Source organism: Doryrhamphus excisus, linkage group LG11 (assembly GCF_037039965.1).
Source record: "Doryrhamphus excisus strain RoL-2023G ecotype Guam linkage group LG11, RoL_Dexc_Guam_v1.1, whole genome shotgun sequence".
Classification (NCBI taxonomy): domain Eukaryota; kingdom Metazoa; phylum Chordata; class Actinopteri; order Syngnathiformes; family Syngnathidae; genus Doryrhamphus; species Doryrhamphus excisus.
This window is the reverse complement of record NC_136367.1, coordinates 7,668,005-7,695,189: the sequence shown is the minus strand read 5'-3', so window position 1 is coordinate 7,695,189 and position 27,185 is coordinate 7,668,005. Positions and strand designations below refer to the sequence as shown.

The window sequence follows — 27,185 nt, the reverse complement described above, 5'->3', positions numbered from 1 at the left end:
ATATTGACACTTACTATGGTACCCATTATGGCATTGGATGCTCATATCACCTCCTACGAGGTATGAGGTACATTATAAAAAAAAACACAAAAAAAACCTACCGGATGGAGGGGTAGGATTTAATAAGCTTTGCTTCTTCCTACTCCTTTTGGACATGTGGAACTGGGAACTGATTATGGGATGCACTCAATTGTAATCTGATCATCTGAGCATGTTCAAATGAAATAAAACCATTGCCATTACCATTATTAGAGCCCTCTAGACTTGAACTAGCACCCCTATAGTCACCCTTGCACTTGTAATATATCACTCAGTAATAAATAAGCCAGTTAAGACACAAATTAGACTCGTGCTCGTGTGTGTTGCTATAAATTTGTATTGTACTATGTTGATCAACCTACAGTGGAGCCTGTTGGGTCAATCACTTAATTACTGCGACGTTAACTCCCGCCTACCGTAACTCTGTGACCGATTGGTGTACCGATGTGCCAATCATCATCAGTTGTGTCTATCACCCCTCCCCCCTTTAACAAATAAGGACAATCATTAAAAAAAAGCTCCTGTCTCAGCAGATTATTTAAAGTCAGAATAAATTAGACTAGCTGTTACTGGACCGTTACTGTTTTACTCCCTACATTGTCCACCTAATATCAACATTGCATTGACATTCAAATGTGTTTCCCAAATATGTATGTAAAAATACATGTTTTGTCTGGATTAATGATAGTGTTGTCAAACTGTTGCTTGGGTTCAACCTCTAAACTGAAAAAGACATTAAAGCCCATAGACAGAAATGCCAAACAAATCTGTCATCATGAATGGATATATCATTATATGTATATAATTATTTCTGTGCTAATTGTTATCATTTGCATGCAGACTGTGTAAAGCGGAAGCTGACCTCTGCGATCTGCTTGGGAGTCATTATCTTTTATTAGTTGTATTTTACTGGCCTTTTGGAATTAAACATTCTTTACAGGCTTGAAACATCCAGGGTCTGTGATGCCAAAGCATCACAGACACAATGTCTTGATAAGGTTTGTGAAATGTCACAGAGATAAATGATGATGTTGAGTTGCCTCCATTGGCATTGTGACATGATGGCAACACTTTGCATATTTGCAAAATTCACCACATTATTTCAGGTATCCGCTGGAAAATGTAGTGGCTTTAATGATGCCTGTTATTTTTACCACGACACAGGCCAACTAAAATGATGTTTAAGTTCGGCCTGATGAATGAGTCACACTATGACAGACAAGCACAGGGCAAAATCCTCACTGTGGGATGCCAAAGAATCAACCCATCTTTAAAAAAAAATACTTTTTTAGTTTGTGGCAATTGGCATCAGTAAGGATATGACTGTGAAGGAATCCAGTGGGTGTTGAAAGTCTGAGAAACTGTTCTATAAGAACTGACTCTCTGGGTTGTCTAAAATATTGTTGTGGTAAATGAAACACAGACATACTCACCGATACACAGACATTTCTAAAATAATACTGCAATAATGATATTTTATCGCTATACTTCAAGGGAGCCTTTGAACTGTCAGAATACTGGCAGACAACATTTTAATACAACGTTACAGATGGGAGAATACACAGAATATGTTTACATCTGATCCTACCGGCACAAAATGTTGCTCAGTATGTCAGATGAAACAGAGCAAACATGAGGTGCTAAATAATGAGTCCATCTTGGATTGGTTAAGGGGCATATGAGAAAATTGCAGCCTGCTCTGCGTCTTTCTTCTAAAGGGCAACAGAAGAACTGTGTGTGCATGCATGTGTCGCATTATAGGGAGCCATTACATCCATTGCATTGTGCATCATCAGCAGATAGTCCTCTGAGGAATGCAGGCACATGGTGACTGACCCAGAAATGCTGACTTTCAGGGTTAGTGCCTCAAAGCTCCATATTTATGTGTCAGTCCATTATAGAGGTGTGGGGTCAGCGGGGTACAAGCCATTTCGTTGGTGAGGCATGCGAGTACATCAAGTCACCATTCTTCTTTACTTTTGTAAGCCAGTGGAGAAACAGCCGCAGGGAGAAAGTTAAATGGGGACTGGGTAGAGTGGAGACTCGTCTGCCGTGCAACACACGGAAGGCCAGTTTCTCGGAGGGGTTTTATATCATAACAGAGCAAGTGAAGAGGAACCGGCTTGGGTGTACTGTGTACAGTGTAGCACTGGGGCAGCTGTGGCACAGGCATTAAAGTGGTTGGTCCAATCATCTGAGGACTCTTTGAAAATCACACTTGTTCAGACACCAGGTTGGCATTTACTGGCGTGAGACACTGAGGCTTCTTAACATTATATACCCTGGTTGAGCACAAGGGCGCAGCTCAGAGTTCCCAAACAAGCACTAGAATATGTTTCCATTTGCATTTGGAATGAGCATCAGTCACTGTTGATTATATGCAGGCCTCGGAGGTTAAAGCGATCATTAAGTCTATATTTGTGATGCGTCTGTTTGAGCAAGTCATCGCCATTCATGCATCCTGCCTCAAGTATATTGTATTTAATTGTCCTATCTTCAACAAAAGATGTCCTTATAATTAGGGGTGCAAATGTTAATTGGTTCCAGACACTACTGTGATAAGCGAATTTTTGCAATGTGGGATTCATTATAAATAAATGGAATATTTTCATAGAATACTATTGGAAACCTGTTCATGACCATCTAAATGCTGTTTTTAACATTATTGGAGCCATCTATAATGACCTTTACACTTTTATCCACTACAGTAGAAATAAGCCATTTAGGACATAAGACCCTTGTGTGTTCTGTGAATGTGTTCCAGTGCTAGGTGGAGCTTAGCATGTTGCGGACAAGAAGTGACGTCAGGGTCTCAGACTTGAGTTTTAGTTTAGAGGCAGGTAGAGCTGCACCAGATACATTGAACTCATTCAATCCCAGCCATTTTTCAAAAGACAACCCCTTCAATTCTTACTGATCTTTCAAGGCAATAGAGTATTGTATACTACCGATGAAAGAAACATTAGACCCTGTCTTTCATCAGGAAAAAAAAAAATTTCAACGGTTTTTCCCTTCTTTAGTAATCAGCAGTAGAACATAGGCAGTTTCAAGAAAATATCAGTTCCTGACTAAAAAAGGGAGAAAACTAGCATTTTCACGTATTTGACACAAATATGGTTTGCTTTTTTGACAGCTCAAATATCCAAACAATTACACCAACATAAACTAAACAATAAGGTGCCACAAGGAACCAAAGCTTGAATTTCCTGTATTGTTGCACCCCTATTTAGAATACAACAAAACAACATTTTCTTTGTAAATATAACTCTTTGTCATGACAAACATAGACAACAGAGAGCTACACCAGTGATTAGTGTTGAAAGTACCTGCATTTTCTGCCAGCCTTGTGCTGTGGTGGTAATTTTTGTGTATTGTTGCAGCGTGAAATGCATTTTGCTTTGGTACAACAGCTGTTGTAACCAATTCAATTTCCTCTCGGTCAAGGTGTCTTGACTGACATCCCCCATGTGAGGCTGATGACATTACCAAACAGGAAGGAGTCTATCCTGCATCCTCGTCTCTTATGATATCTTATTCCCTGCCGGGTTTTCAATCATTGTGTACAAAGAATAGAGATAAAGACAGAAAAGATACACGTCAGGCTGTTATCTCAATGATATAGGAAATGTTTTGATTGAATCGGAGATAGCCATATTCTGTAAATGGCCACAGACATTGAATTTTAAAGGTTCCTTCAACCCTTTGGTGACATTGTGCTATAAAGATGTTCTGCATACGCAACAATGTGACGCAATTGAGTCAACAATTTACAAAGGTGACCCGAACCAGTCAATACAGCCATCATTCATAGAGAGAAATAGAACAGTGGACAAGACAGCCGGAGACACAATGTGGATTCATGCATACATAATATTTCACATAGTCAATACTATGTAAGAGATGTGGACAAATATGAAAAAAATACATGCACTTTTCTGCTGACATTCTTTAAATTTTCATGAGAATGCCAGGAGCGTAGCGTACACAACACATGCTTATTTGACAGTCTGGTGGAAAGGCATTTCGGCAACATGAACTTCTTCACGACGATTGTCCAAACTAATGCACAATTCAGTAGCAGCTGCATTCATTGTCACCCATGCTATTTATCAACATACGAGCCATGAGTGGAAAGAATAGTAGGGGTGGTAGGGAGAGCAAAAAGCAGACAGAGGCTGGACCAATTGACTTTGCAATTGACTTGCCTGCTGGACGGGATTTGATAATTGGAGACTAAATTAATTGGAGAATTGCCTGTGATGGGATCATCTTCCCAAGGTGGTCTCAAGTACTTCTACTTCTTTGGTGTGTAGATGCTTTACAGGCAACCGCCCTTCACTTTCAGCTTACCTTAAAAATTAAATCCTTTTTCCCATACCGCAGTTCTTTCAGTTGAGCCTGGATTTTTTTGGACTGCAAGAGAAAGATAAGAAAATAAGTGTTAGCTTATTCAAATAACAAAATTGGTTTGAGATCACGTAGCAGGATTCTGCCATCTGCCGCAGGAGACTCCTTTGTGAGTGTTCCCAGGGCAAAAACTAAAAGGACGATCCTACTGTGAGAAAGAAAACATCAAAACTTCCCTTCACTAAACCGCAATGTTCAAACAAAGATGCAACCATGTGCTGGATTTGTGCCAGCTGCCAAATTATCACCTGTGCCACATAAGTGCTGCCATCCCCTCAGGTATGAAGACGTCTTGTTGACAACCAGCTGTCGCCTATAATCCATAAGTACCACAGTCAAAAACCAAACTGTGCTTTGCTGCCCCTTCCAACCCACAGACCAGCTGTGTGGCAGCGGCCAACTTTTCTCTGCCGCTGGTGTAGCGTGACCGGGCCATTATAGAAGCGGCTTGGGATCAAACTACTGGCCTGAGGACCTCTCTGCTAGTCCTTGTTCAGGATAAAGTGTTTTTATACGATGCATAACCATTCAAGAATGGAGTTGAATTTGTTTTTTGTGATTGACAGGTGACACAGTGCAGGGTATAGTCCTCCATTGAGCTTGTATAGGCTCCAGCTCCCTGGACCTCACTGAACATGACATGACTAGTAAATTGAGAGATATTAGGTAGTGACTGGGCTAAGAAAGACTTCCGTTCTGACAGTGTGGTCCTGTTTTCGTGCCAGTCCGAACCAAAGTCACTCACACTGAACACACAACACACACATCAAGGACATATAAAAAATACATTGAATACAAGAATGAGGCAAAATCATAAAACACATAAAACAACTTACTTTTATGCAAGTGGTTGTCTTGCACCCAAGGGTGCTTATTGGAAGTCTCAATAATGAGACATCACAATCTATTTCATCCTACAATATCCTTTCACATTTTCAAGAAGACAATTTTTCCCACAGGTCATTTTATGATGTCTAATTCCACTTCATGTACCTTTTCTTTTACGCGTTGCCCCCAAAGATTTCCCTTCGCTTGGGAGACATGATGAAGTGCAAGATGTACACATGCGATGTCATCCTTATGTTATCCTTTGTGTAGCTGCGAATGAGGCGTACACAGTGTATTCATCTAAGGCGCTCGAGACAACAGTAACACATCCTGGGAGGATGTCATCATCCGCCATGCATTCTGCTACTAGTTCTTTAGTTTTTCCATTAATTTAAGCACACATATTCATAACCATGAAACACCATGATACCAGAACCACCTGTATTCCTGGTCTTGAATCCTAGAAATATTGAGTCCACACAATTATCCCTCAGACAACTACCATGTTGACCTGAATATTGGACAATACTGAATATGTTACATGCTAACGATGGATCTGCGCGACCGATCGATAGCGCTGCGCCCGGGATGGATCCATCGTTAGCGCACAAATCGATCGATTTCTGCGCTTACGATCGATGGTATATTACTGCGCCCGGGATGGATGTGTGTAGTTTGTTTAGATGCCAACAGATGGCAGCGCTGAGCGTTGTTACTTACTAAAATCAACAAGAAGTCGATGCATTTCAAACCTTTGATTAATTCTCAAGCAGTTCACTTTGTTACCGTTCTAGGTGGGGGGGAGTGTGAACCCTAACCCCTAACCCTAACCCTAACCCCTAACGCTAACCCTAACCCTGTCATTGTATGCAATTAACAGATCAACGATTATCATTATATCGTCAGCGCACTGTCAAAGCATCGGTCTCCAGGCCACAGCAGTTATATCCATCGTGAGTGTAGAAATTGATTGATTTGTGCGCTAACGATGGATCCATCTCGATCGATCGCGCAGATCCATCGTTAGCACGTAATAAATATACTGTAAAATAACACTTTGTGTTTGGGGTATCATTTTTATTATTTATTTCATGTTGTCAACAGCAGTTAAATAACTACCTCTCGCGGGCTCCTCCGCACCTCTTTTTTTTTATCACCGTGCCAACAATACGCTTTCCTTGACACAGTAAGTTACAGAATATGGCGTGTTATCTTTAGCTGAAGGACACACTTTTTTTGTGCGTTCTTGGAAACCACTGCCTTCTTTATGAGATGACCTCTCACTGCTCATCTTCTGCTATTTCCATGTCCTAGGACACTCATCTCTGCCCTTTGTGACATCACCAATGCTCCTCATAAGCAGGGGGCAAGGTTAACCAAGCATAAAGAAATCATTTTCAAACTGACAACAATTACTTCATTCTGCTGTGGCCCAGGTCAAGGAATGACGTTAATTAATAACAAATGGATTTCACTCGTATCTGTTAAATGGAGCTTTTGTGAGACGTGGCAAGAATAAATGACCTAAAGAAACTGCAGAGAGACATGCCGTGGAAGGTTAACTTGCAAAGAAATGCAAATATCTCTCAGTATGCTGCAGTCTCAGCATTGCAAAGGCCTATTATTTAGTCTGAATAAGTCGTGCCAGCCACCTTTTCTACCCAAGAGAATCACAGCGGCATGTCGACCTTGATGCTTTTGATGGCTCAGAACCCGCATTTCAATTAGTTTACAAAACACGGTGACACAGTATTACATGAGCTTGATGGAGCATTCCTACTTTAGACAGTCTTCCATTTGCCACATATGTCATATATCTTGTTTTGTCTCAAATATCAACACTCATATTCCAGACTGAGGATAAATATGCAATTTTATAATTCTGAGACAAAGTAGTGTCATTTTAGTAGCTTTGAGTTGAAATATGGATAAAAGAGAAGCAGCATTCCGAACCTCTTCCCCCTCCGCCGTCATTTTAAAATGAACCAAATACATACTGTATTATTGTCATCATTTCATTTATCTACCGTCATTCTATGCACATAGCAATTATGGGAGAAGAGGAGAAATAGTTTTATTTGACAGTTATGCTTTTGTATGTTTCTTGCAGTCATAAATAATTGTATTTCAGGGTACATTAGATAAAATAGGAACACACATCTCCCAAAACCAAACAAATTATCCAAGCAGCTAGGTTTCTTATCACTGGAAACTCTACACTAGTTTTTTAGATTCTTAGATGATAAATTTTAATCTTGCAACTCTATGCAACTGTATATGCATATCGATTTTCCCATTGTGTTCTCATCCACCCAGAAAAAATAACAACACTCCCAGGTTCCGGAATAACAGTGTGTTGTTATGATTCAATTGTCTTTCACCAATGCTTCTTTCAGTGTGCTACCCAGCATGCACTTGGCAGTATGTAAGGCAGTGTGGTATGGCTGAGGGTGTCAATCAAACCTAAGACTAAGCACTAAAGAACAGGGGAGTGTTTGACTCCCTATTGCGTCAACAACCTTATCATTTGTTCCAAGCGCAAATTAATGGTGGACGCAGACTCAACTTTCCGCCATTCCTGTGATTGCTCATGATAGGAGGCTGTGAAAGCACCTTAATGGTCTGGCTGCTCGCTCTGATGACATTACTTGTTGCATTACCTGTGGCCAGGTATCGCAATGTTGTGATGTTTTTCATCTCAGACGTTATAGCATTGCTATGCTGGGTGGGACGAGTAAGAAGATCCCTGATGAGGTCCACTACAAACATTATCCCTGCATGATCGAGTTGGTAGCGTGCTATTAAATTACTGTCATTTAGAGCACAGCAGTCTCTTCTTTATCAGCATCTTGTCTGTTCACGCCACTCTTCCTAAAAGTCCTCCTAACCACTCTTAACATTTTTCCGCCTTAGGAGCTTTCTCAGGGGCTAAGATGCTGTGTGAATAACTTTTATCTTAGCAGGTAAAAATTGTAAGATCTTAGAATCCAAGGAATTCCAAGATTTTAAGAGTGACGTCTAAGAGCCATTTTTAGCCTTATCAACTTTTAGATGCAGGGCAATGTTCTTGCTGCAAAGCAAAAAGCACTCTTCATTCAATCATTTATTCAGTCAACTCTGGAGCTTGAATCTCTGTGCCGTCAGTGTCAGAATCATCATTAAGCCTGGATTGCGTTAGTTTGGCAGTCAAGCATCTAAAACATCAGTGCCTTTATCACACCAGTCTATTGTGTTTTTTTATGGTATAATCCACAATCTTATGGTATAACATGCATCATTATCATTGTCACCTTTCCTGTTCATCCTGATGACTCTTTTATTTGCTTTTTCCGGTGGCGCGACTGATGAAATATTTGTTTTAAGCCTCAAACCAGAAACCCTCCCCCAAACCAAGCAATAAATTAATGCACATGAGGAGAAAAAACCAACTGATTAAATGGCCACACAAATTCCTGTAACCCCTCCCTTGCGCTCAATGATCCTATTATGGGACTGTTTTTTTGTTTTTTTTGGTTTTTGCAGTGTCAACCACATCCTTTGAGGAGTTTATTAACGTTTGCCTAAGTCCGTGAATGCCCAAAACAGAGCAGAATCATGTATACAATGGCTGTGTCTAAACCCCGTTTATCTAGTTTCATTTATGGACTGCATGACTCCAAATGAGGCCCACTAATGTGTCGTTGTCCTCCATGGAATGGAAGTCTGCATTCAAACCATCCTTGGTGGCCCATCATATCTCAAGATTGTTTGCATGCTTCCATCCAGCCTTTAAAAAAATTCAGCTTTATGGCGCAAAGCATGGAGAAGTGTAAGTATTGATTTATGAATAAGTATTGATTTATTTGGGAAAGCAGACAGTTTGATGTGTTTCGCCTTTAGTCTTAAATCTTTTTTACGGTGTGAAAAGGTTGACTTTGATCTTACTGGTGTGATTTTGTAAATACATAATACTTCATATTACGTACATGAATGGAACAAGATGAAGTCATTTTTTGTGTTCATTGTTTGTGTTCATTATGTGCATGTTTTATTGGGATATTATGTGTGTTACCTTTTATGAATGCACTTGTGTCAATGTGATCTTGCGTTTACATTTCTCGTAATGCATGGGCTCACAAACACATACAGTAAAAATATCTACAGTAAATGTGAAAATGTAGATTAATAAATATAGTCCTGAAAGCTGTACGATGGACTAGTGGTTAGTGGGCAGGCCACACAGCCAGGAGCCCCGGAGTCGATAAGTTGCTTGCCAACAGCGAAACAAAGAAGAAGAAAACCAATGGACAGACCTTGGCCTCTTGATGAAGCCATTTATTGTACTCATTTGTTGTAAATAAATGTGTGGCATTGTTGGGCCAGGTCCGGTCTGCCTCCTGTGTTGTTGTCGCTGCCGTAGAGCCAGATTGTGACGAATGGATTCTTGTCCGTTTCTTGTGAAGAAGACAAAAATGTTTGTTGGCCATGTGCTTTGTTATATGAGGAGGTTTTTGTTGTTATCAAAGTAGAGTACACCTCAGTATCCATTCACACTGTCCATTATCACTGTTATTTTGTGCCTGTTAGAAAATAGGATGATTTCCCATAGGATCTGATCTGGGGGGGTTGATAGTGTGGTGTGAACAGGGCTGGAGCAGTTGTTTCAGTAGCACATCTGATACTGCAGGTGAGTTGTCAACGTCTTATAGACTAAAGTGCATAAATATCCACCAGTGAAGCACCTAAAGACGAGGGAGGAATTTAGTCAGCAGGTTAGACAGGTAGCGGGGCAAATAACTGTTGATGTTGGTAATTTTGGTTTAGCTTTGATGGGGATGTCATACAACCTCATGTCAAAAAATCCAAAGTATCTCTTTAAAGGGAGGAACTGTAATGCTCTTCTGACTTGTGGTCACATGACAAAATACTTGGAATCACAAACATTGATTCTACTGAACTCAACTAAATGGCACCATCGATACACACCTACGATCTAGTGCACTTATATCACGGATAAATTGGCTATCTGGAGAAACAATGCAGCATGTAAACTATGAAATCAAGGCTTTAGAGTTGGTGGACACTGTGGGACTCGCAAAAGTAGAAATTCTTCAGTTAGGTGTCTGTTGGAATAAAATGTAGATAGAATGAATATAGCGTTAGTTATCACCCTTATATCCATTTGCTTAGGCAATAGAAAGTGTTCTCATCAGTGACCCCCAGCACCCCCCCAGGTCCTGGAGGTGCCTGGATGCGCCAACAGCAACCCTGCAAATGTTCATGTTAATCCTGCAAGAATGTGTCAAGATAAGAACTCATAAAATAATAAAAGTATTACTCTCACATATACACACACATAGACAAACAAATACAGCTCGTGCAACTGCCCCCCCCCCCCAGAGTTGCAACATGTAGTAGGGACCCCCGAAAACAGAATAAAAAAAGAGTGTGAACTGCATATTCAGAGTGGAGCGGCATGTCACTGGGTATGTGGTTTCACGCTCCTCGCTGCGAGTAACTTTAAATATTGTTGTTTCTTCTGTATTGCTGCATTTAAGTGTTTTTAAAAGTGTCACAGGAGTTTGAACCTGACAGTGTCTAATTCTAATTAAGGCATATATTTAGTTGAATGGTTGAACAACTATGTTGCGCTGCTCTCTCTGCAGGGTAGTCGTAATCGGGTGAATTGCCTATACCTTGACCCGGGTGCTACCTTGGGACCTTAAAAGCCTCAGCCTGATCACACACAGGGGTGGACAGATGGCAGAGCTTGGCCTTTTGCTGAAGCCCTATATCATAATCATTTGTTAAAGGGCACCTATTATGCTCATTTTTGTATTGAGATGTGGACTCCTATAGAGCAGCCACAGAGTAACCCACACAGAAAACTTCCAAAATCTTCCAAAATCTGCACCTATTCTAGCTAAATTTCAATATCGATCCCACCGCTGGTATTAGTATTGACACCAATGTAAAAAGACTGAAGATTGATACTTGGGCTTCAGTTGGTTGCCTGTCCGACTGCAGCGGTTTCATTCAAGATGCAGCCTTGCTATGTATAAACTTTGCCCAAATTATTTCCTGTCTTTTAATTGGTTAATATTGTAAGAGGTAAATAACCAAAAAAAGGTTATTTTTTTAATTAATTCAGATCTAGATTGATTCAGATTGAATCAATTGATGCATCCACCTTAATTTTTCAAAGTATCGGTATCTGCGATACTGGCCCTCTCACACCACTAGTTAGGAGATACTGGTAGCTCATGGGTGGAAATCCCTGACTTACCGTGTATGAACTCAAAGAGTGGTAACATAAACATGCCAGGGCAAGGCCTCCAACTCACCTGCCCGAGGAGGAGCAGTCATTGTCAGACACACTTTGTCACAGGCACCGCTGGTGCTGTGGAGGTCGGGAGCCGGACGTGAGGGCGTCGCGTTTACTAAGTGCAGACAATCTTAGCACAACATCAGTAGTGGAAATGTGGTCATTCCACGTTTTTTGCGGGACTATCCGAGATATCGGAGTGTTTTTAATATGCATGCAGGTGCTCCCTGTATGCACACTCTATAATGCTACACAGACAACTGCTTACTTACACAAAATAAACACGGTGCTAACATGGTGAAATTGTCCACAAAAAGAGTGCAGCAAAGTGGAGAGGAAGGCAGGCACACTGGGATGCCCATATAAGGACGTCCGGCTCACTGTCACATCACAGGGAGTCAATTGCTCTCTGAAACCGAGCAATTCCAAACGTCTTTCAGGGCTAACTTCTAAATGCGCAAAAATCATTATCTGAAACGTTGGCATCGTTAACATGAGAATACAACATTCTAACTACATGTATAGGTCAGAAAATGTGTGGCATTGTTTGTTGTCGCAGCCTTAGAGCCAGGTCATGACAATGCACACATCTCACATGCATCATGCATCATCACATGCATTTTACTCACAGAGCCTCCAAATGTATCGCATATAACAATAGAGCTTGTGCTTGTGTTTATCAAAGGCCTTTAAAAACGATGTAGCCTCATTTCAGCTGTTGGCCAAGACTTCAATGCTCTGATTTAAGATTTTATCTAAAGCTTTGTTTTTTTTTTTACACTTATCCAAAGCTCTAAGGAAAAAAGTTTATGCTTGGAGTGCGGATTATAACATTCTGGCAAACATTTTTTGAAGGGTTGAACTTAGGTTGAGTGCTAAGTTAGTTAAAAGAACCACTTGTGTGTACCATGGCTTAGTCCCTTTCAAGCGTATTGGACTTTTTAAACAAGTGCAAATAAGTCTTCAGGTTTTGAGATGTATTTCTTTTAACACGACGTGTATGTGTTCCTTTTTGTGTATGCCTAAAGTTCACTTCATACACAATTGCTTCCGACTGTAGGTTACCCGGTGTGACTTTCTCTACCACAGCTCATTTGAATGAAGTATGTTAAATCATTTTCCCTCGCAAAGAAATACTTGGCTCTGAACTGACTGACAAACTGAAAGCTTAAATTACGGCCTTAGAGTGTTTGTTCCCTTTCCAACTCTTTTCTCAAGGGCCATTGCCAGATCCTCAAGTTTACAAACGTGATTAGGACTTGGATAAGATACATGCTTGTTGGATGTGTTTCAGAGCTGCCCGGCTTGAGGAGTTGAAATCAGAGAGCGGCGCATATGTGTTTCCATCAGTCATTTTGCTTTTCTTGTTGACCAGAGAGGTTCCTGTTTTGTCAAATAAATGTGCTTGTACATCACAAAATTGCCTCCTCAAAAAACCTCACAATCGCTTGCCGTTACACCTGTCTATTGTTATATATCCTTATATATGCATTATATTATATATAAACCACTGTTGAAAACATTGTTGAAACTGTTGAAAACCTTTAACTGAAACACCCTCACACAAGCTTTGACAATTCGTTCAAATTATTAGTCTTGCAAGAGAGTAAAAAGGGGCAATATGGCACAATACATCATCCTTTATCATCAAGTGTCACGGTAGCACAACCCATGGGAGACAGCTATCCACAATGTCTTGTTCACCTTCAGACCTTCAGCTTAGTAAGTAAGTGAAGCTGACGTAAGACAAACCAAACTGGTTACAAAACAGTCCTGCAACCAGCAGGGGATTGGTGCACTAATCAAAGTAAATTGTGTCACTCACAAAAAACATGGCAGACATAATCGCTATGCTCTATGGGAAATGTAACTGACAAATTATATTTGGCTTCACAGGTTGATATTGAAATTGATAAGCTCATTGTGATATAATGCAAAATGTTTTTTTTGTTTGTTTTAAAATTTATTTCAAACAGGAAAAATGTAAATATAAACGTACACATGTTTGAAAGGGAGTGGGAAGAAGACTTATCTAGTCCCACCCCCCTAAAGACCAGATTCCAACATCATCCCAACAAAACATATATTATTCCTTGTCGACACAGAATAAAAACCCATATCCAACCACCCTCACCCAGCTTGAGGCACCCAACCACTTGCCAAGAGCAACCAGTTCATTATTAGTCATCCTATCTTCCATAGTCCAGTACAAAAGAAAGAAAGAAAGAAACCACCCCAACTAAACAGTCAGCACACCAGTCAGCACAAGCTAACATGGACAGAAAAACATCAATCAATGTTATGATATTGTTTCAGTGAGATTGAAAAATACAAGTATGTGAGAGAAAAAAGAAAAATATTCTTTAAAATACATCAAATTAAATAATCACATTTGAGTTTTACTACTTCCCAATTGTCACTGCTATCCCAACTACAGTGTTTTCCACTCCCACTTCCACTTCCTTTATTCTTTTATTTTTTATTTATTTATTTATTTTTTCTTTTCTTTTCTTTTTTATCCCTTCCTCGTTCCCCTCCCTATATAATGTCATGCATTAAAAAGCCAGGGTGTAGAGTGGGCCTGTTGAGAGTGGGCAGCAGCCCCAGTCAGCGAGCCCTCACCAGGCTGCCCTGTCGACTTAACTTGAGTTCACCAGTGGTGTGTTGTCATCAGTGGTGTGTTGTCATCAGTGGTGTGTTGTCACCAGTGGTGTGTTGTCATCAGTGGTGTGTTGTCATCAGTGGTGTGTTGTCACCAGTGGTGTGTTGTCACCAGTGGTGTGTTGTCATCAGTGGTGTGTTGTCACCAGTGGTGTGTTGTCATCAGTGGTGTGTTGTCATCAGTGGTGTGTTGTCATCAGTGGTGTGTTGTCATCAGTGGTGTGTTGTCACCAGTGGTGTGTTGTCATCAGTGGTGTGTTGTCATCAGTGGTGTGTTGTCATCAGTGGTGTGTTGTCATCAGTGGTGTGTTGTCATCAGTGGTGTGTTGTCATCAGTGGTGTGTTGTCACCAGTGGTGTGTTGTCCTATGCTGTGTGTTGCATTAAAACGATGGGACTGAGTCTGTCCACCCTCGCAGACCCATGTCTCGCCTACCCTAGTTCTCTTATTTAGTGTAAGTGGGGATAGCAGTGACAGTTGTTATAAGCAGTAATTAACTTGTCAACAAAACCAAATCCAATCACTAACCAAGCCTACCAAACAGGAAAAAACATTGTAGATGCTTGACTAGTAAAAGTAAAGATCTCACTGCCACAACTCTTTTTCAGTCCATTTTTCTTGATGCCAACACATAACCAGACTCATATATATATATATATATCCTGTTAACATAACAATCATTATTATGATCCTTCAATATACTTTACACTATACTTTCCAAATAATTTACATTTATACTTATATTTAAATAGTTTTATATTTAGACATTGTTTCAATTCTGCCTGCAAATCATTCCACAATGGTAGCCCATTAATTGTAGGGCTAAAGCCTTTTAATGTTGTTCTATGTTTTAGTTTCCTGAAATTTAGTTCCTTGCGTAGATCATAATCACCAGTATGTTCATGAAACAAATTTCTGTAATGGATATGGTAATATATTATGCCTTGCTTTGAATAAGACCTGTACTGTTTGGAATTCTACTATGTCATATAAAACTTCAGATTTTTTTATTTTAAAAATAATGTGTGTGTATGTTCCAAAAATCCAACTTTATAAATGATTCGAACTGCTCTTTTTTTGTAGTTTTATTAGTGATTTTAGTGTATATTTGTATGTACAACCCCATACCACCGCACAGTAGTTTAAATATGGTAATATCAAAGAACAATATAGAATGTACAGGGCTCTGCTGTTTAGAACATACTTTGCGTTTACCATTATTGAAATACTTCTTGATATTTTTGTTGATATATATTTAATGTGGGACTTCCAAGTCATTTGATCATCTATAACTCAGATTTCATTTCGTGCACCCTCTCTATATCGACACCCCCAATCTGAATAGTTTCTTGTACATTATGTAGTTTTACACTTCCCAAATATCATTTTACTTTTACTCAGATTTAGTGATAATTTATTTTCTTTGAATGACTCATTTATTTTATTAAATTCCTGATTACCAACTTGGAACAACTGTTGTAAATGATTCCCTGATACAAAAATATTTGTGTCATCTGCAAATAATATAAATCTAAGTTTCTGAGACATTTTACAAATATCATTGATATAAAGATGAAATAATTTTGGACCTAGTACTGAACCTTGAGGTAATCCACATACAATGTCCAGATATCTAGACTGGTGATCGCCCATAGGTAACTGTTTACCCACTGTAATGCTGCACCTCTGATACCGTATCGTTCTAGCTTATTAATTAATATATCATAATTTATTGTGTCAAATGTCCTACTCGGGTCAATAAATAGCCCTATAGCATATTTCTTCTCATCTATTGTGCTGGTTATTTCTTCTGTAATATCAAAGAGAGCATGTGATGTAGAATGATTATTCCTAAAGCCATATTGATCATCAGAAAGTGTTTGATTTTTCTCAATAAAGCAATCAAGTCTAGAATTGAAAACCTTCTCTAAAAGTTTTGAAAATTGCGGCAGCAGTGAGACAGGTCGCTAATTAGTAAAGTTATGTTTATCTCCTTCCTTATATATTTATAGGAATCACTTTTGCTACTTATTATATACATATTATCTGGAAATTGCCCAGTTTGTAATGATAAGTTACATATATATGTTAAAGGCTTAGAAATGCCTTCAATTACACTTTTTAAAGTCTTCATATCAATATCATCACAATCTGTGGATGTTTTATTTTTACAATCTGTAACAATATCCATTTTCATCAACAGGTGTGAGAAACGTAGTCATTGGATTTATATTGATTAACTCACAATATACATACATGATTTTTTACCTTTGAGTTTTGCCTGCAAGGTTCAGAGCAACTTTCACCAAAAAAACTATTAAAACTATTAACAACCTTTTCCATATTATTTATACTTTTATTATCTTCCTTAAAATATTGTGGATAGTTAATCATTCTTGACTTCATCTTAATGATGTTATTTAATATGTTCCATAAACCCTTAATATTATACTTATTGCTTTCCAACAGTTTATTATAATATTCTTGTTTACATTTTCTAATAATGCCAATCAATTTATTTTCATATCTCTTATATTTATCCTCAGCTTCTTTTGTTCTATCTTTTATAAATTTCCTATACAGTGCATTTTTCTTCTTGCATGCATTTTGCAGTCCTTTAGATAACCACTGGTTCTCTGAGCACTTATCTTTGGTCATAGAGTTGTTTAAATACACTCACAAATTTGTTCGCATTAAATGCAGCAATGCCAACATTACCTTTGATTTCACGTTTGTTTCTTACAAGTACATAGACTTACCTCCTCGGTGTGAGCATCACAAAGTTTGTTTCCTGACAAGAGTTTATTCTTCAAGCTCTTGTTCTGTAAAAAAAAGAAGAAATTATGAAATTGGTGGTTTCAATCTTGTATTATTTTCAGACCTGCCAAGCTTGAAGACGTTTTATGAGTATAGGTCTTCAGGGTATCAGGGTATCAGGCCAATCCTAGATTGTGATGTAAGTCCAGTTCTGGTGTAAATTTAAGGCTTTCTTTGAATAAAGATTTTCATTGTCCAAATCTGATTCATTCAATTTTGTCCATAGTCGACAAATCGCCATTAGAGCACAGCTAATGGGGGGTATCTGTACAAATAAACGGATCTCATTTGCAACGTTTTCCACCACGAAGAAAAAAACCCTGGATAAACAAATAAAATCGCATCTATGCAGCAACAGCAACACAAGAAGCAAGATCAACAAAAACCAAAAACAGTCGCATTCCGCATCAGCAAAGTCCAAATAGAATAAGAACAACACGGATCAACGATGAGCCAATTCAAGAAACAATACAAGCAGTTGATGTTTGCTAAATACAAGGATGAAGAGTCTTGAACCAGTCATGATGTGCTATATATATCACTATATTGACACTTACTATGGTACCCATTATGGCATTGGATGCTCATATCATATATCGAGGTACATTATTATGTATCCCATTATATAAGAAAAATACTTAAACTGTATTATGGAAAGCAGGAAGTGAACAAATGTAACAGTTAGTGAAAAAGTACCAGATGGAGGAGTAGGATTTAATAAGCTTTGCTTCTTCCTACTCCTTTTGGACATGTGGAACTGGGAACTGATTATGGGATGCACTCAATTGTAATCTGATGCATGTTCAAATGAAATAAAACCATTACCATTACCATTACCATTACCATTACCATTACATGGCTTGGAAAACACCAACTTGCCAAACTCGCATTTACCAGCCAATGTTCTTGCCTTAAAATTCAGTCAGGATATAAAATGAAGTTGGCGTAACCCGTTTTAAATGATACGCCATGTTGACTGCTGTGGTGTGATACAGTCTGTAAGAAAGTGCTGATACAAGTTGCTTTTTTACTTCTTGGGGTCCACTTTCATCTTTTTAAAATACATTATGAGCCAATAAGTCCATCGATGACGGTCTTCCTAGTGTGCAAAGTTAGCGCTGGCCTCGGCTGCTTTGGATTGTGCCAATGAAGCGTGTAATTGTATTAATGGGTGGTCGGTATAGATTCAACACACCTGTTCAACACAGACATCATTTTCAATTATTTATTAACACAAATGAGTCTGATTAGATATTCCAGGGCTGTACGCTTACAGTGGCTTTTTGCTGACTTTGCTCCAATACAAAGTATTGGCTAGCGGGGTTGCTAGTTGAACTACATTTATCGGCTGAGTGATGTTAAAGTTGCTGTTTTCCACATCAAATATCTTTTCAGTAGCGAAGGTATTTTACTGATCAAATAAGGCAATAGCCTACACAGAAGCTCCATTTCTCCAGGTATTTCCACATTTTAAATGCAACAGAGTTTCTGCTGCGGTTGGGGCGGTAACCCTGGTAATGACAGACGCTCCTTCAAGTGACATTACGTACCTGCCGTGCTGCAGCAGGACGGCTACAGTGGGTGACAGTGATAGAAAAGGGGAGAGAATTGGAAAGTGACTTCATGTCGTGAATCTTGACGAGCTCTGGAAAATACCTGAATGTACGTACTATATTTCCTTCAATTCTGCTATGACGTCACTTTTAATTTTTAATTAGGCTGTTACCACAGTGTAGTAAGTTGTAGTCTAATATGTTATAACATTCATTTGTCTACCCTTTGCAGTATTTATATAAAATGGGGTTGTTCTCAAACTCTAGCCAAATGAAGAGTTTGATCCAATTGGATTTAAACTTGCAAACTTTGCTAGCACTGTCAACTGTCTGTTGTCCCAGATTTGACATTTTCGCTCATATTTCTCTCACCAATTTCGTCTCCCTCCTTGGTTCCACATTGACAATATGAGTCGTTTTCATTTTTCACAGGACACATCTGTCAACTTTCCTGCAATGCGACATATCCAACTGATAAGCATAGTTACATCAGTAAGAGTGATGTCACTGGGAATAAACAAGAGAGTTTTGTGTTTTGGAGCCATGGAGAAAAAGAAAAGTTGTCAATGTATATACATTCATTCATTTTCTATCGCTCATCCTCACAAGGGTCACGGGGGTGCTGGAGCCTAGAGGCCGGGTACACCCTGGACTGGTCGCCAGCCAATCACAGGGCACATAGTCAAACAACCATTCACACTCACATTCATACCTATGGACAATTTGGAGTGGCCAATTAACCTAGCATGTTTTTGGAATGTGGGAGGAAACCGGAGTACCCGGAGAAAACCCGCGCATACACGGGGAGAACATGCAAACTCCACACAGAGATGGCCGAGGGTGGAATCGAACTTGGGTCTCATAGCTGTGTGACCTGCGCCTTAACCACTTGTACGCCGTGCATAAAAATTATACTCTAATTTGATTGACTTTATAAGGAGATTTTTGAGGTGCAAATGTGAGAAAAATGTACGCTCAGCTGCAGCTGTCGGCACCCCCATGTAGTCAGAATGGAACAATCGTGATCATATGACATTTTCATATAATGCAATGCCAAGGTTGATCGTTGAATCAGACTAAATCGAAATAGTCAGAAATAGTCAGTTATTGTACGACACCCTCTACCTAACTTCTAAATTCAGGGTGTTTTAGAAGGCGTATGTCAAGCTATGCACAGAGAAGGAACAAGAAAATTGAAACTAGCAAAATTCAACAAAATGTATTATTCAGAGTATCGAAGAGTGCAAGCGTATTTAAGGTGTGAAAATGTGTGCTCTATATGAAAAACGTGTACATGTCAGTGGATTTGTATTTTATAAAAATCTTGTAAAATCCAATCATGACCGTTTTATTAGAAGACAAGCTAATTGTGAAACGCATACAACAAATATACAATATATTTTTTATAAGTTACCCAAAAGCAAAAGGTTAAAGAAACTATTCCTGTGATTGTTTTATTTAGTAAATAAAAATGTTATTACACCCTGTGTGCTCTGAGCATTCAAATGAGACATTGAGTACATTTCATAAATTCAATAACATACTCATAATGAGGAGATATCCAGTGGCCTAATTACTTGCAGCCCTTTATTCTTCATTCCTATCCAATGGAACCCATCTGAGATTACGATTAATCGTTTCATTGACCAAAACCAAATGCTGAATAAAACAGGTGTTTTTTCAATGTATTCTTTTAAATATGTAACTATCAGCTGTGGTTTCCATAGACTATACTGAATCAGCATAAAATTGGGTAGCAGGAGCATGCCTAATGTTTTTTTTTTAGAGTGAATCCATATGCAGTCACCTCCACTCTGCATATTGAATGAATGGATGAGTGGCCACAACATTCTGGCCACTTGCACTGATTTAATGAGTACAATAGCTATTTTAAAAAAATCTGCCTAGATAATTATGCTCCGTTTAAAATTGACAATGTCAGGGAGAGTTTGTTTTCTGTGTCTGCATGTTTTTCCCAGATACCGTATGTCCAATTTCTGGGATTTCATTACCTCAATTTTCTTCTGTTGTATTACAACTCGTGTTATGTCAGTATTGCCTAATTGCATAGTCTGATTATATCAACATTGGCTGTTAATATTTTTTTCTGGTCTTTTGAGAGGGGTGTCAATCATATTAGTGATTTGGCTTAGTTCTTACCCCAGATGCCCTTTCCCTCACATTTGTCCAGGATTGGGACTGGCATTGGTAATCTCCAATGACTGAGTGTTGTTGGCCAGGAATTGAATCCGCTCAATGCAGATGGTATACTGTACATTACATACATGTACTGTAATTATTATGCATGGCAACATTTATTGGTGGTGATGTGCAACCTCATGTTTGTGTCTACCCAATATGGTAGAGCAATGATTCCCAAACTTTTTACATTCACGTACATTCATTTTATAGTAATTCTGTGGATTTTTTTCACGTGACATTAGAATAAAGTTTGACATGAGCACTGATAAATAGATAAATTATAATCCTATATATATTTTATGTATTCCACTCTGATGTTGGCATCCTTCCCTTTGAATGGATTTAATTTGAATGGACTTAAATTGAGCTTTACTTTTTGGTCCACCCAGGACGGCCATGGTTTAAAGTCTGCTTGTTGATTTCATAGCAAAGTCATTCATTCATTCATTTTCTACCGCTTTGATCTTGCTTGTTGAGTATGAAGTCTATTATCTGACTGAAATCTTTCCATAGTGCCCCAATTGTAAAATAACCACTACCTCCTCCTTAATAGTATGTAAAATACAAAAAAAAACATAAAACCTAATTTTCAAATCTCCACTCACAGTGCCAGGTTTTCACGGCTGCGGCGTGTGGGGATTCATTGGAATGCCAATATCAATTAAATCTTCAAGATGAAACACTCTTAATGCACAAAGTAATCATTCACACCTACTTATTTTTGACGTGATGCACACAGAGCAATGAAGAACTTACCGCTCTGTCTCCTTCCTGTTTCAGGCTCCTCGCACTGTGAGGCATTCAGGCGCACTCGTAATTTTGAGTGATAGCGCTAATTGTTTTCATTTTTATTCCTGTACCCCCTATGGCAATTGACGTACGCCTGGGGGTCTGGAAGTATAGCAAAGCACACCAGAGAATTTGAAGGTCTCCATCTTTATCTACTGAACCTTTATTTTAACCAGTGGTTATGAAATATATATATACGTATATATAATGATGACTGGTCCATTTTTGTTACCAAGTGCAAGGCACGGTGCAATAATCGGGATATTTATTATGCATGTTGATCCATCTCATAATACAATTAGATTACTGTCGTCTTCACTAATACACAATAAATTTGCCAACTCTGACAGAAATAGGCCTTTTGTTTCTATCCATTGATCCATCCACTTTCTACTGCTTGTTCTCGGGTGAGCGTATTTTCATTACCGAAAACCAGGATGCACTGTTAGTGAGAATCAAATTAATACACATTTCATATTTCAATCCATTTCAAAAATTATTTGTCTGTGTAGTTATAAACTTTGTATATGAGAAAATACTATCACAAACCTGAACAACACAAACCTGAGGTCAAATGCTTGAGCTCCGGAACTTAACTAATATTTGGGAATATGAATCACTGTTCTGCATGAAGTTTTACGATTTGACAATTTCATGATAATTCAACTCGGCAAGCATAAGAACATTGTAAGTTTTGCTTTTTCTTTGGCTTTTTGGCAACACTAATTAAAAAAAAAACAAACTCACATGGCACTCTCTCAGGGATGACTTCACATATACGTAGCAGAGTGCCTCAGTGCCGCTCAATGAAAAACAATGAAAACCACAGAATTTTCATCACTTTCTAAAAGCAAACAAACAAAAAAACAGGGCAGCCATGACTGGATATGAAAAACGAACGTTTGGTCACTCTGGCTTATCCTATTCAGGATCATGGGGAGCTGGAGTCTATGCAAACCAACTTCAAGCAAAAGGCCTCACTGATTGAGGACGGAAGCCCCAGTGTTTGCCATCGAAGTAAGGACAGTCAAGTCAGCCTTGACGAGGCATTAGTCAATATGTTTACATGCAGTCAATATTTGGGTTCAGGTTAATATTCCAGTTTCTGAAATATTTAGAAAAAAAACCCGCTTTGAATGATGGTATGTGTTTACAAACCCTGCTTTGCGTAATTTCTCGCTCACTTTCTGATAGATTTTGCTAATGGCGGACTTCCTCCCATCTATAAAATAGACAATGTTCCTGTCTTGAACCCATGAAGTGGCTTGTTTCCTCCTCACTCCAAAAGTAGGTTTTTGTGTGCCACCATGTTTACAAGTAGTTCCTGCCAAAGCACAATATTCCTTTCGAACAGAACATGCGCAGAACACAAATGAATGTTCCATTTGACATACCCATAACCCATAACATAGTCAGGTGACAAAAGGGGAAACGAGGGGTAACTGTAATATTAGCATATTCAGGTTTTTCAAAAGTAGTGATGTTACACGAGGTGCCGGGGCTTCGAAACGTGTGTCGAGTAATCGAGTGTAAGGTAGTATGGCATGCCATGTTAACATACATCTCCACTATTTTTCAGACATTCCTCCAAATACAATGCTACAGTACTATTATCTGATGAATTATCAGCATACATTGATATATGATATCATTATGGCCAAGTTCGGGCAAGTAGTTCTCACCTTAAGGATTCCCCTTGGGCAAGTAAATTTTGTTTTTAATGTAGGACCCTACAAGAGTCAAAACAGATCAGCATTCAATGCATCACACATGAAGATACATCTTCCTGTAATTGTATCCAAGGCCAGCAGGTGGTTTCGTGTCCACATGAAGCTTCAAGAAATGAATCCATTCTCAAACCAGTTGACTGAAATGGTTCGAAGCCTCATGGGGCTTCATCTCGCCATCACTATTCAAAAGGATTATTAGTGTTTGCATGGCAGTGTGCAACCGGGATAATGCTCCGATCATGATAGGGTTATTTGACTGAATGTAAACGCACTCGTTTGCGCATAGATCGCATAGCTTGCGGTTCAAAATTCAAGCCAAGTATATTTCTGTTAAGTATACATGTACCACATGCAAAGGGACCTGAACTAATGAGCTGGCATAGCAACAGTTTTGTGCCGCAGTGAGGCAATGCTGGCCGAGTATCAATTCCACACAGTTGCACCTCTTCTCACTCCTACAGAGGGACCACCATATGAGGACATGTACAACTGGCAGCTGTCACCAAATGTGATGTAGTTAAGCCCCTGGACATTCTCTGAGCGAAAATGAGATCCTCTAGAGCCTGTCTGTCACAGTGCATTATGCAAAATGCAGTACTCTGAGCTGTATATGTCCAAACGTGTTAGTCCCGGAGCACAGTATATCTATGGACCTGGAAGAAAAGAAACATTTTCATATTTATATGTTGTTCTTTCCACTTTAAATAAATATAACTGTGCGACACACATGAAATGCACCATCTGTCTCTCGGTCACATGGGCATTATCACAGATTATTGCCTTCAGTTACTATAGTGACAGATTCCTTGTCTTATTTTTTTCTGTCTTTGTATATTGAAATGTATGTATCTACTCCTGTCTTTCAGAAGCAAATTTTAAACATAAACTACTTTGAAGTTCTTTATTCCTTTCTTATGGTACCAGGTAACTATTTCTATACTACCCGCAAGAAGTTAAGGATATGCTGTAACTTAACTGTTAAGTTTAAAGAACTGCAAGTTGTGTGCTAAGTGTGTTAATTAGTGAACTTTATTGAAAATTACAGAAGCTCAAATTAAGTTCACCGGCAACACATTACAACAAGGTACGTACACTACAGTATTTCATGAGGAACAAACCAAGCTAGCCCTAACCACTACTCTTTAGTTATTCATTACTTCTTCATTGGACTGCACGGTAGGAGCCCCAAGTTCGATTCCCCCCTCTAGCATCTCTGTGTGATGGGTGCATGGGTTTTCTCCAGGTACTTCGGTTTCCTCCCCAATTCCAAAAACATGCTAGGTTAATTGGCCACTCCAAATTGTCCATAGGTATGAATGTGAGTGTGAATGGTTGTTTGTCTATATGTGCCCTGTGATTGGCTGGCCACCAGTCCAGGGTGGACCTCTCTGGGATAGGCTCCAGCACGCCCACGACCCTTGTGAGGATAAGTGGTAGAAAATGAATGAATGAATAGTTCTTCATTAGTTCCTGACTAACTACTCTAAATATGTGCCTTAGTTCCTCAGTAAGTACTCTACTCATTAATTCCTCATTAGTTCTTAATTATTTCTTCAGTAATGACCTTAGTCATTGGTTCCTGAGTAACTACTCAATATTTGTGTACCTCATTGTGAAGTGAGACCAATTCACCTGTAAAGGTTACATTTTAGGTTTATCCTGAAATGTATTTGAAATATTTCTAAGTTCCTAAAAAAAAAAAAGAAGTATTATTCCTAACTTTTTGTGAGTAGTATACTAGCTGAGATACGGAAAACAGAGAAGATTTAAATCGGCTCTGCTTCTTCACACACTTTGGTGGACATGTTGAATTCTGCAAGTGTTACCACGTGACTTGTTAAATGGATTCACTGCAAGTGGCTCAGTATTACACTTTTTCAAACAAAAAATGCACCATTGCTGACAAAAGCAGTTTCAAGGAAGCAATCGACAATTTCCTGTCATTCTGTTGTTAAGACAGATTATTCTTTTACTGACAGCTAATGTCAGTACCGAAACTCTCAATTCTTACCGTAGTTGATAACAAACGTAACTAAACTAGAGTTAGTTGACAGAGTATATGTACTTTAAGCAAGAAAAAGCGGCATTTAATTCTTACAGCAGCTGCACTCATTCCCTTTGTGCCCGTTTGAAACAGCTAAAAACATAACCATAGGCCCTCAGAGTGACTTTTACCCTGTCAACTAAACGTTCAGAAAGATTAATAATATAGGAGCAGATTAACATCTTAATACAGAAAAGAATAACTAGATCTCCTGGTTGAAAACATTTAAACACATTAACCCAGACTATTAAGTGGAAAATCTATTTACTGTACTTGAATGTAGTTGTATGGATTTGAATCAGATCAATGTCGGACTAAATCCATGCTACAGTAGTTAAAAAAAGTCATTATTTTAAAGTTCAATGGTCCAAGGAAAAGCTACCCATTTAAAAAAGTGGGAAAATATATATAAATATATAACGTCCTTGCATGAAATACTTTTTTTATTGGTTGGTTCTTCCTGCGACTTATACTCCAGAGCGACTTATAAATGAAAAAACTGTTTATGTTACATAAACACTGGACACCTTTTCTGTTCATGTTTATTTTTTGTGTAGCTGAATAAGCATTGTGTTAGCATATCTTACACCTATTCAGCCTGTTCTCTATTTTTTCCATTTTTCTTTTATTGTTAGAACTTGCCTTCCAAGAGGACGTATTGTCTGTTTTAGTCAAGTAGTTTGTAAAATAAAATACCCGCAAAAAAATGTATGTTTTCTACCTAAATATGCCTTTTGGCCTTGTGCGACTTATATTCCAGAGAGACTTATAGTCCACAAAATACAGTACTCAATAATATACTTTTACTTTTATACTAGAAAATTTTCTAAGGGGTTCTCAACTGATATAATCCAAAACAGACCAAACTATGAGAATAATGAGATAATTAAAAATACTATGAAATAATTATAAAACTTAAAAAAATAATAATAATGAGAAACTATGAGATAATTATATAACGTTTTATTGTACTTTTTTACTTTTTTGTCGTGATCCACCATTGGAGAAACCCCGGTTGAGTGGTTGATTCACCTGACATCTGTGCAGGCAGCGTGGGCGCAGTCCAGGGGTGGACTGGGACAAAAATTCAGCCATGAATGGACTTTTTGCTTCAGACTGCAACTGCCCCCACCCCACATTACATGCATCGTCTTGTTTACAAAGAAACTGTCAAGGGTTGGGATGATACCCACACGGTCTGGCGTGACAGGGAACAACATGGACCATTACACTAGCAGAAACTGGCAACAGGGGATGTGACTTTTGTGATTTTATTCTTTTAATTGGTGACAGCACCTCGGACTGACTTGATGCTGCATGCACGTGTCACAGTAACAATGTGCATTCTTTGCGCACATGCCCCCCTTGCACAAAATACTGAGCTTGCTGCTGTGCAGAGCATGGTGTAGTTTGATGAGGTCTCATTCACATGTTGTTATCATTATCAGCCAAAGAATGATAGCGATATGATCCGATATCTCGTTTTTATGCCAATGTGCTAAACTGCACCATGTCCCACAAAGCACCAAGCTCAGTATTATTACACTGAGTATTATTATCCATCCCAAATGGAGGATGTTGGTAACGAGTTATGTGTTTATGGAAATGAAGCATCATGAGCAAAAATGGGGGTTATGTTACGCAAGCTTTAGAATGTGGGAAAACTTGAGAATCTATCACATAGCCAAACATTACAGTCAACAAACAGCAAAAAATGGCAGTCGAGTGGTTAGCGCGCAGACCTCACAGCTAGGAGACCAGGGTTCAATTCCACCCTCGGCCATCTCTGTGTGGAGTTTGCATGTTCTCCC

The 27,185-nt window shown here is 38.8% G+C and overlaps 1 protein-coding gene across 4 annotated transcripts in view; it reads right to left on the bottom strand.

The window, feature by feature from the left end:
• The window catches only part of luzp2 (leucine zipper protein 2), a 180,921-nt gene that overhangs the window by 30,415 nt on the left and 123,321 nt on the right, over window positions 1-27,185 (bottom strand). For 3 of the 4 annotated variants that reach the window (XM_058075738.2, XM_058075728.2, XM_058075711.2), the window contains exons 6-7: window positions 16,999-17,061; window positions 4,390-4,452 (exon numbers count right to left, since the gene is read on the bottom strand). In XM_058075738.2, coding sequence (XP_057931721.2) covers window positions 4,390-4,452; window positions 16,999-17,061 — 126 coding nt within the window. The remainder of the gene's footprint in view (window positions 1-4,389; window positions 4,453-16,998; window positions 17,062-27,185) is intronic. The other variant, XM_058075719.2, reaches the window with a different exon arrangement.